The sequence below is a fragment of the Stegodyphus dumicola genome, chromosome 3, assembly GCF_044657685.1.
Source record: "Stegodyphus dumicola isolate Sdum_Otavi_A_Nest chromosome 3, ASM4465768v1".
NCBI lineage: Eukaryota > Metazoa > Arthropoda > Arachnida > Araneae > Eresidae > Stegodyphus > Stegodyphus dumicola.
The window spans coordinates 269,467,310-269,479,482 of NC_140770.1; the positions used below are offsets into that span (position 1 = coordinate 269,467,310).

General features: G+C 34.9%; 1 protein-coding gene across 1 annotated transcript in view; it reads left to right on the forward strand.

Annotated features, from left to right (window-relative positions):
• LOC118198831 (glucose dehydrogenase [FAD, quinone]-like) overlaps positions 1–12,173 on the forward strand; it is a 100,167-nt gene that overhangs the window by 82,612 nt on the left and 5,382 nt on the right. The window contains exons 11-12 of the mRNA XM_085814128.1: positions 2,192–2,420; positions 3,748–3,906. Of these exons, the coding sequence (XP_085670254.1) occupies positions 2,192–2,420; positions 3,748–3,906 (388 nt within the window). The remainder of the gene's footprint in view (positions 1–2,191; positions 2,421–3,747; positions 3,907–12,173) is intronic.

Genomic DNA, 12,173 nt, shown 5'->3' on the forward strand with positions numbered 1-12,173 from the left:
GGCTGTGTGTGTGTGTGATTATGGCAAAGCCTCGAGGGCTATCTGCCTAAGGGAAGGGATGCCTTCGTGGAGGACTTTCTAAGGGAAACTGGCTCGTATACACGTTACACATGGGGAAAACCACGAAAACGCCCATGCAGCCGGCCCGTTCGCGGGATTCGAACCTCGGACCGAACTACCAGTGTTCAGCGACTTTACCGCTCGGCCGCTGGTGGGCTATTAAATGGCTGAGTTGTTGATTAAACTCGAAGTATAAATTCAACGATTAGCCGAATAGTGACACACTTCTTTTACATCGCTGAGTTTTCTGGTTAAATTTGAATGAGTTTTTAATCAAAATTCCTTAAATTCGCCTATAAATAAAGAACAAATTCGAAAATCAAAATTCGGCCTTCAAGGTACACATATTTGGAGAGGGGGATGAGAACTACCATATATGTTCAATATTTGCTGGCTATAGGTGACTCCATTTTTCTACAATGCGCAGAACATATATGCATATACATATATATTCTTCATTATTGTACAAAGATTCTTCATTATTTAATAACAGAGATGATACAATACTTTAAATAGTAAAGAGATAAAAGTTACTCCACTTTACATGTTCCACAGCTAAAGGTTAGGTTATTATAATGTGGCAAAGCCTAATCTGCCTATCTGCCTAAGAGGAAGGATGTCTTCATGGAAGGCTTTCTGAGCGAAATTGATTCATATTCACCGTTACACATGGAGAAAACCACGAAAACAAACCATGCAGCCAGCCCCTTCGCTTGGGTTTGAACCCAAGCCAGGTCGAACTACCATTACTCAGCGGTCTTAACCACTCGACCACTAATGGCCTTCACAGATGAAGGCTATGCAGTAATGAAGTTTGGGAATCAATATGAAAGAAAGAGTGTTGAGACATTAGGTTATTTTGATGCTAAAGATATGAAAAATGATAAATGCTTTCGCCGGGACTCGAACGTCGGAACTCTCGAATACGCGCCAAGTGTGCTGACCATTACACCGCAAAGACATGCTAAGAAAGCGGAAGAAATACCTTATAAAGTTGCAATTTCGTTCTAAAATAGCCAAATGAACAAAAAAAGAAATGCTATGCATATGTATGACATAATTTATACGTTATTTATATAGATAAAGAGTAAATAAACAACTGAAAATAAATTTTAAAGTGCAGTCTGTATCAACAGTCTACCGATTTAATACCAGAAACGTCCAGTAAAGCCATACCAATTTTACTCCCGTATAACATTATAGAAATAAGACAAAAGTAGAAATTTCATTAAGTTAAACTCAACGTTTCTGACATTAAAAGGCAATTTACAGATACAGAACGATTTTAGTAATTGATTATTGTGGAATATTTATGTATGCCAAACGTATAAATTTTCTGCTATTGCTTTTATACGTAAACGTAAAAATATAGCATTCCATACTTTTTATAAATGCATTTCTGCGATTGCTTTTATAGGTAAACGTAAAAATACAGCATTCTATACTTTTTTCATTTAGCTTTTTCCAGTTACTTAGTTACTATGGAAAAGTTAATTAAGTCAGTTTGAAAAACTCAAATTTTAATACTTTATATTTTTGTTTAATGTGAAAGAACAATATCATTGCACAAAGTTTTAAAGGAAAACAAGGTAACTTCTGAGTACATTAAAGTATACAGTTATGTTGTTTTATTTCTATTTTTAATTTTAAATGATAAGAATTTTATTTTAATAATATCTTATCATTTCGGCTTTTCTCCCTTAATCAATTTTATTGCAAACTGGTTTAAAATACAAGTTACTTTCAAAATATATTTGACAGCATTTGGTAGCTTAAGTTTCTACTATTTGCATTAGCTTACTGACAAAGATTCACTTACTCCCATTCTTCACATGCGATTAGTTAGGGAAAGCCAATGTTTAAGTTAGGCTTGGCTGCTACTGTGAATTTTATTCGATTTAACTTAGTTTTTGTTTAAAGGCTCTAATTCTATCCGCAAGTGAACGGACATTTAGCTTGTGTTAGTTTCAGTTCCAGATTGGAAACTAAGTATATTTACATTGCACTAAAAACAATAATACTATTTTTATAGTATAAGTGAGTAGAAAGAGAAAAAAAGCTCATAATATACTTTATTTATAAGCAATCCAAGATGGAAAATGTTTTACCATATTCTATTTATTTCTAACAGCTATGAAAGTGGCAGCCAGACTGGGAACCACAGAACCTCTCCGCAGATTGGGTGCTCGTCTTCATTTGCCTGGATACTCAGCGTGTACTGCCTTCAATCAGAGCTTGGATGACGATCGGTACCTAGAATGTTGGCTCAGGACCTCTGGAATCACTGCCTATCATCCTATTGGCTCATGCGCTATGGGACCCCAAGATGACCCAATGGCCGTTCTGGACTCTAAACTCAGGTATTACGAAGGCATCGATTTTATCTTCATGAAACAGCGTAAACAGGTACTACTGCCTACTAGGTAACAGTCATGATAATGTCATCATGCAAGCTTTGGCTCTCTTCCAAAAAGAGGTGAAGGAAAAAGGGAGTTGAGGGGAAAAGGGTTTTTAGTTCCATTCCTTAACCATTTCAGTTCAGCCTTCGCTAATAGAAAAGTTTTTATTCTCAGAGACTAATTAATCCACTTTGGCAAGCCCTTGAAGATTGAACACCGTGGGGTAAAAAAGTTCCACGTAGTCACTGGGAACCGAATTTAGAACGAATTGGCAGTAGTTTATAGCCTTAAATACATCTAAAAGTATCTCAACCACTGGAAAGCCATTCTTGAAATGAAAACTTCCCATTATTCCAAGTTTTTCTTAGGAAGATTTCCCTGAAAGGTAGTTTTGGAAGAAAATCGTCACTGTTAGAAATTAGTATTTTGGAATCCAATCAGAGTTCTCTCCTTTTGTTAAACTGTTTGATGCTTTGAGTGCCAGTTAACTCGCCCAAGGATGAAGATCTGTGCTTCTTCACGGGACGAGATTCTGAGGGATCTCTATACACCTTAAGCATTGTGAATGACTGTTGCATTTTCCCCAAGCAATCCGTATGCATAACCGTTAATCATTTTTGTAATGTCTGCTCGGACCATTTCAAACATCAGCTGCAAGTTTACTAAAACATCTATTCTAGTATCGCGTGAGAAATAAGCAGAAATTATTGTGATTGTGCCATACTGTCCATGATGTTGTCATATGGCGCAATGAAATTGAAATCATATAGGCTCCTATCGTCGGTGATATAATTAAATTCGACTGAATGCAAGATTAATTTGAGCTCCTTGAAACATTACTAATAGATGCATCTCCACATTTATGCTGTATGAGATGCCTCTCCACATTTATGCTGTACGAGATGCCTCTCCACATTTATGCTGTATGATAAATCTATAGTTCAACACATCTATTCATATAGGTAAATGTTTAATAAAAGGATAAGCAGAGGTCCTCAATCTTGCCGCTAAATAAATATTCTCATTTTTGAGTTCTTAGCTCAAGCTCTGCATCAGACCGATAGGGATACTGGCAATGAGACCGACAGAGAAAGTTTGAAATAAAAATGCAGCATTACAGGATTTTATTGAAAGATGAAAGGAGAAAATAATTAATGCAGAAACAATAGATAAGTTGCTGATTTCATATAGTATCAAAAAAATCATAAACGCTACAACTCGAATATAAATTATTTTAGTAACTTTTTTATTTCAAAAAACGTTTTCTAATTGGTACTTTCCCCCCTAGGTTACACAAGGTCAAGAGTTTGAGGGTAGTTGACAGTTCTGCATTTCCTCATCATACTTCCGGCAATCCTCATGCTGCTGTTTTGATGCTTGCAGAGAAAGCAGCTGATTTTATATTAGAAACTGTTAAAAGAAAACAAAAGGCACAAAAGGCTGCTCAGTGAGTTTATGACTAAATAGAAAATAAATGCTTTGTATAACTTTTTAACCTGCCGATGTTATTTTCTATAACGTTATACTTAAAATGTAATTATATTTCAACTGGAATATCATGTTTTTATTCTTTGAAAAGAATTTGCATATAGTTAGATTACGAATAGGAATAAATAAATGTTAAATATAAATAAACACATAAAAAGAGAAGCACGGTTATACCTCACTTTGCGAAGGTTCGCTTTAAGCCACTTCCGCTTTTCCCGAAAGATCTCTTAGGATCTTTCTGGTTTCACTGCGAGTGGTGTATCAACCGAGTACCCGGTTCTCGGGAAACTTACCTCCCTCGAGAAATTTGTCCATTTCGAAAATATCACTCAAAGGTAAAATATGGTTAATGAGCATTATGGGATGCGAGTGGTGTTAACAGGATATCGAACTTAGGTACCATAACTGAAACACAAGTGCCACTGAAAATAGTAGTCCAAAAACAAGTTGAACAAGCTTTGAGAAGGTGAACAGAAAGTACATATAAAGAAAAATAAAGCCAGTGTATTACTAAGATACGTGACATAAATATGAACAAAGCGAAACTAAATACAAAGTGCAATACAAAGTCTGAAAAAAATATCCCAAAAAAATAGAAGGCCGAATAGAGACCACAATACTACATACAAGTTCCTGAATACAACATTACCTAAAGGGTACCTAATACACCCTACAGAAATAAATCAAAAATTGCAATCAACAATATAAAAATAACTCAAGATTCAGAATGCAATACAATATCTGAAACCGACCCTCATGAGAAATAGCACGCAAAACAAACGAAAATACACCAAGCTGCCAATAAACCACGTATGCGAAAAATTTTCGAAAATGTATGATATAATATAGACCAGCGGTTCTCAACCTTTTGACTAACGCGTACCATCTAAAAAAAAATTTAAAAACTTGAGTACCATCACTGCATTTTACAATGATTATTTTTCAAATTCTCAATGGAAATATTAAAAAAAAAACATATATATATATATATTGCCTTTTGCACAACTTTATTGACTATTTGTGTTATATATGCACACATAAAAACGTCAGATTAAAAACTGGTTACCATTTTAATTATCATTCTAAAATTTAGTGCAAAATTTGGGTCTGTTTAACCCTTTCCGGCACGCTACCTTTTAAAGTCAGAGTTTTGGTTAAAAAAAAAAAAAAAAAAAAAAAAAAAAAAAAAAAAAAAAAATAGGCAGTCTAATTAGGCCTAGAGGAGTACACAAGTAAAATTTTGTGAAGATAGCACTTATCGTTTTAATTATGTGGTGTGCCCAAAGCGGGCGCACTGATTGAATAGAGCTTCGAAAAGAGTGCTGAAATGAGCATTGTTGTCTGTGAACTGACCGATGAGATGCGAGAAACAATGAATACAGACTCTCAGTTGTCCTAGATGATCGGTGAGCCCGGTCTGGGCACACCAAGGGTTCGTTTGATTTTAGGCAAGATTTCAAGGTAAAAATTTAAAACTAATATAGAATAAGGAGATTAGCATACAGCTAAAAAAATAACATATACATATCTTTCAAACAATTCCTTTTACACCCTAAAAAAATCTGGAAGATTTCTTTGAAAAATGAGGGTCTTCAAAAACTAAACATGGTTAAAATATATGGACTGGTTTGTGTTGAGCTGCCATCTACTATAAATAAAGAAGGTTCAGATTAACCTATAGTAACTTATAAATCCTTTTTCATTCAATTTTTCTGTGCGTACAGAAGGAAATTTTTAGGTGTGTCCAGACCGGACACACTGTGCCGCAAAGGGTTAAGAGAGATAGATCAATTTCTTTATGTCTGGCCTTATTTCGCCTAAATTTAAGCGTAAATTAGGATCCACTTTTAATTTTGTTTTGTATTTATTTTCCAAATAAAATGTGGAAGAAAATCCTTGTTCACACAAATAGGTTGTGCAAAAAGGCAATAAAAATTTAATAGCTTTATTTGAGATGCATTTAAAATCTTTTTTTCGGTTCAGCCAAAAGTTAACAAGTGTAACATGTTTTTGAAATCTTCAGTTAGAGTTCGATCACAGTAAATTTCTATCAGTTGTTCTTTTAATTCAAGAGATTTTTGAACTTAATAGTTAAAAATACTTTCTTTATTTGTGTACCACCGGTTGAAAATTGCTGATCTAGACAATAAAGTGAGATTAATTTTTTTTGTTGGTGGGAGAATTCCCGCTAAAGATTTCCTCAAAAATATTAAGCACTATGAATAATTTATCTATAGGATTTGAACATTTATAATTTCATTCAATCCTTCAGCGAATGTTCTGAGAATATCCATAATCGGAAATTGGGGGGGAGGCAATAATTTTTTTGATTATATTAATGAAATCATTAACAGCACGAAAGATACTTTTGGAGTTATTTTTGGGCTTTCAATTCTTTGCAAAGAAATCTGCTCAGCGAATTTACAATTTCTTGAATTTTTCTTCTTGGACAGACCTTCAGAAAGAGGTTTCGAGCTAATTTCTAAATATTCCGAAGATTTAACATTTTCATTACATTGACTAATTCTATCCCTAAGAGGAGAATTCTAGTTACTTTCTGCAGTTTTTTGGTCAGGAGGCTCACCACGTGGTCGAGGAATGTCAGCTAGCGAGTTATTTTCCTTATTATAGAATTTTTTTCTTGAGATTAGCTGTATTTTTCGGTCATTTCTTAAGGTTTGCAGCATGTGACTGTCCATAATTACAGAATCTAAGTTTTTGAATTCACTTGGCTTCACATTCCGAAATTTTATGCGGTAAGAAGCACTTCACACATCGAGGGGCTAACTTACACTGTTCTGAAGAGTGGTTAAAATACTGACATTTGTAGCAGTGGGCCACACTGCGTTTAAATCTGTTAGCATCCACAGAAATATCGAAAAACATTAATTGTTTAATCTCATAGATACTCTTGGGATCCAAGCTCATTAAAAGAATGAACTTGGAAAAGAGCATGGGGCCTCTAGTTCGAAATCGGTATGTCGGACCTACCTTGATCACATTAAAACCTTCTTCTAACAGCTCCTGTGGATCTTCAGGTGGGCAATCTGAAGGAAGGTCTCTAAGAACGACCTTAACCCTTTGCGGCACAGTGTGTCCGGTGTGAACACACCTAAAAATTTCCTTCTGTACGCACAGAAAAATTGAATGAAGAAGGATTTATAGGTTACTATAGGTTACTCTAAACCTTCTTTATTTATAGTAGATGGCAGCTCAACACAAACCAGTCCATATATTTTAGCCATGTTTAGTTTTTTAAGATCCTCAATTTTCAAAGAAATCTTCCAGATTTTTTTTAGGATATAAAAGGAATGGTTTGAAAAGAAATTTCTATGTTATTTTTTTGGCTGTATGCTAATCTTTTTATTCTATATTAGTTTAAAATTTTTGCCTTGAAATCTTGCCTAAAATCAAACGGCGAACCCTAGGTATGCCCAGACTGGGCTCACCGATAATCTAGGACAACTGAGAGTCTGTATTCTTTATTTTTCCGCATCTCTTCGATCAGTTCATTGACAAAAATGCTCGTTTCAGCATTCTTTTTCGAAGCTCTATTCAATCAGTGTGCCCACTTTGGCACACGCACAGAATTAAAATGATAAGCGCTATCTTCACAAAATTTTACTTGTGTACTCCTGTAGACCTAATTAGACTGCTTACGTTTTTTAATCAAAACTCCAAAAGGTAGCGCGACGGAAAGGGTTAATTGGTTTCTTAATAGCAATCTAGATTAGAATTATCAGCGTTTTTTTACTACATAACAATACGAACTATTACCGCTGTCAACAGTTACAACAGTCACATTGTTACTAGGATTTTCAATTTTTTTATTACGCGCCTTACATCTAATGCACTTACCTCTAAGGATGCTAATTCTATTTGTTTCCGGTTGTTTGTCTTTCAAGAATCATATGATGAGAAATCCTGTCCACTTGAGGATTATCATTTAAGAATGTTTCACTGGCCACACGGTTAAATCCTATTTTTCCATCCATGTGAAGAAAGTTCTCTGCATTAATAAAGTCCGCCTGGTAGAAAACACCTTTGTCTAATAAATCTTGTAATAACTCATCTTTATCACTAAATTCCAGTTCAAGAATACCATTGTCTGAATCACTATCCGAATTCGTACCAGCATCAGGAACACCCTTTAAAGCCATAGCAATGCCCTGCAAGAAGCACATACTCTAATTGAGAAAATAAAGCACAAAATCGAAATCGTTCGCAAACACAAAAAGAACGCGAAGTCACCACACGAAGAGCACTCAGTACAAACGTCCTTCACCCACGGTGTCCAGCAGTGGAATGCCAGTATATCTTTCTCAATTCACGAAACAAACCAAATGAGGATTTCCACTTTTAGGGAAAAAGAATGGCGAAAAGAGAAAATATTGCTCACTGTTTGTTTTAAGTGATGATTGCAGATAAAAAATGACTTTAACTGCAAAAGAGCAGTTTTGAGAGATATTTTGGTTACCTATGAAGAATTGCATGTTAAAAGAAATAGTACTTATTGTATAATTAATAGTCAAATATACGGCAGTATGCTACGCATAAGGCTTTCTCACGTGCTATAGTAGATGATGAGCCTTGACTTTTGATACTGTGGCAGTATCAAAAGACAGAACTGAAGAAACTCTAGACGTAGAGACCTGACAGATACAAATGGTGACCAAGTAGTAACTAGTGATCATTATTCTTCACTTTATTACCTTCTGTTCCTACTACTGCTAAGAGTTCGGCACTACTAAGACTTGAACGCACTATCATGACTGCCACTATCTCTGAGATTTCAAGTCTTTTGCTCTCTTTGGATGATGAAACAGTGCTGTACATATGTTATTCCTATTTCTTGCGTTCAATAATACTTTTGTTCTTATTAGTTATTTGGCAGCATTTTTTTGGAAGGGGGGGGAGGACCTAGAAATGCTTAAAATTTTTTCGACTTGCACTCAAACCGTGCTGTAACAAACATCAAGGAACCAAAAATTTGGCTCACGGTATTTAGTGTTCCTTACATCTGGTTTGAAAATAAAAATATAGATCATTTTACAAACTGGTATAAAAATTGATTGGTGAATCGCATAGAAAACGTGATTAGCATTGTCACATCTCCCATAAGATGCTAATAGTAACTTTAACTTTTTAAACATATTAAAAGTTAATTACGATTATTATTTTGTGAATTGCTAAATTTCTTTTTTCGTTATTTTCCAGTTTCTCCATAGCTTAATAACTTTATGCGACAAATTACCTAGAATAAAAGTTATGGTTTAGAGCCATTCTCTTCAGTTATACATTTTCATCTAAAATGCCCATTTATAATTATGAATAAGTATCAGCCTTGAACAGAATGCTGTCTGACGACTCAGCATTCTGTTCAAGGCTGATACTTATTCATAATTCGAATGGAATCAAAGAACCGATTCAAGCTCTTTATCTCAATGGACCAGCCGTTTCTTGGCTCAGTGAGTGACACTGAAGGTTACCCTAAGGTATGCTTACTCTGCTTCTTGATTTTCTAAGAACTAACTGCTACATCTGCCTTTTCTATAGAATGCACAGAAAGATGGTGGCAGTGGCGTAGCTAGGGTGGGGCAAGGGGGAACATCTATCCCCGGGCGCAGCATCCAAGGGGCGCCAAACTAATGCTACGAAATTTTTTAAGGAAATGTTTTCCATTCTTGGCACACAGAAAGGGGCGTAAATTCTTCAGTTGTCCCCGGGCGCGGGAAATTCTAGCTATGCCCCTGGATGGTGGGGAGATAAAAGAACAGAAACCTAAAGGCGTTTTTCGTTATTCTAATATCCTAAACAGCATGAATTTAAGAGTTCATTTTAAGAGTAATTTTTCAGCTGAAAGTTACAGTAATTCTTTAAAAAGTTTGAAAAATACGAAAATTTGTCATCCACGAAGATATATCAAGATATCCACAAAGTTCATTACATCCGATTTTTATAGAATTTGAAAATTCGCTATGGCCATATAAAATAGCACGGAACCAAAATGTCCATTCATTAAAAATCGTATTCACGATAGCGGGTTTCGAATGTATATTAAATTGAACAAAAGATATATAACCAACTGTTTCTTCATGAAATTTCTTGTACTTCTCTACAAAAGGAAACAATATCAGTTTCGATTTTGATCTCATTATCGATATAGATTATTTCATTAAAACTAAGTACTGGAGGGATATTTGCCTAAAGCACGATGCCTCCATGCAGAATTTTCTGACAAAAAGTTTCATATTTATGCTAAATATGGGAATGATTATAAAACTCTGACCAATTTCTTTTGTTTGCCCTCTCCAGTAGCTGAAGATAAAGATTGCCGAGTGCTGGTAGTTCATACCTAGGCAAAAGAACTAGTTGCATAGTTGGCTTTCACGGTTCTCTTCATATGTAAGATGAGTACAACCCGCCCAGTTCTGCACCAAACTATCCCTACCCTTGGGCAGATAGCCCTCGTGGGCTTTGCCGAATTCAAATAACGTATTCCTTTAGCCAAGTCAGTTCACTACACTATCTCTACCTCTGCACGGCACTGTATATAGTCAAATTATTAAAAAATTAAGAAGAAAATGAAGTTATGATTGATGTTTTAAAAGCTTTAAGAAATGGGATTTGGGGGAATATCATCAACTCTTCTGTTTAGAACAATAAGAACTCTCTTCTCTTCTGTTTTGATGTGACTGCACTTTTTATCATAGGAGATGATTCTTTTAGAGGAAGCATATATTATTAGTTTACAGGAAAGAGAGGGTGAGAGAAACTACTTGCATAACCTTATTTTTATATTCAAGGTCAACTAGATTCTGAAGCTTTCTTGGATTCATTTCTAGATTATCTTGAAAAAGATGCATCTTGAACAAAATTCTTATCCTACAGTTTCTGTAATGGAATTTATGAGTCGTTGAAGTATTCGAGGATAACCTCATTATTTTTCAATTGTTTGATAACTCTCAATTATGTCATCAAACTTTTGAGCTGTTATTTGGAGTACTAATAGTTACTACAGTATTTTGTTTATATTTATTCAGCCCAGCTCTTATTGTTCCCTCTCTTCGCTTAGTCTTTGGTTTTTATCACATAAATTTACTGAAAGATTCTCTCCAATAGCTGAGTAGAGAAACTAATGCAATCTTTCTCTGGTGCATTAAAGTATCATGTATTCCGATCATTATGAAACTATAAAATCAACTGAAATGAAATTGGGGAATGTACATCCGTTTGTTTCGGACGAACAATTGTCTCAAACAATTTCTCTACCTGATTTACCACTGAAAGAAAAGGCACTTGATTTTTTTTCTTCCTTTTGAAAAAAAATGTAAATTGCTCATCTTCAACCAACCAGCTATCTGCATCAATTCCCTCATCATTATATTGGAGAACCAGTTTCCCCTTTACAAAGTAACCGCAAACCCTGATAATACTTTGGTGATTGGCTTTTTTACATCATGTTACAATTCAGACTTCCAAAATGTTTGAACGCGTGAAATGTCATGTTACACATTCAAAATATTTCGGAAAAACAACTCTTTAGAACAATGCTTCTGTTTTGTCACGCGGTATGTAACAGTAATCACCGGGATCGTTTTGGGATTACCATGTAAAGGGTAAACTAGTTCTCCAATACAAATGATGGTTGATGATGTGTGATTCGATGCTGATATCTGATTTTTCTCCTATCAGTAAAATTCCCAGTTTCATACTTAAGGACCACATTCCGGATATGAATTCCTGGGGTATTTACAGCATCCTTGCCAATGTGGTTTAATTTATGGTCAAACTAAGAGAAACTTAAAATTTCACTTTAAAGAAAATGAGGCATATGTTAGAAAAAAGGAAACACAGAATCCGCTGTTGCCCAGTACTGTTGGTTAAAAAATCCCACTTTCCATTTTTCAACTAATTAAGCCAAAATTATTCAAAAAAATCTTCCATTGGTGAATTACATTTTCTAGAGGTGTTTCACATTAAAAAAAAAAAAAAAAAAAAAAAACTTTTTGTTCTGGTTAACGACCCCAATTCCAATCCATGTTTACCTTCAGACTTTAAGGAAATTTCATTTTAGTCTGCTTGTTTCATCAATAGATAGTGCCAGTAGCTTAACTTCTGTCCAGCCATTCTTATCTTATCTCATTCATTTGTACTTAGGCAGCTGAGGTAGGTGGTTTTGTAGTCGAAACTAGTCCTAAAATATTTACAAATATTACACTAATT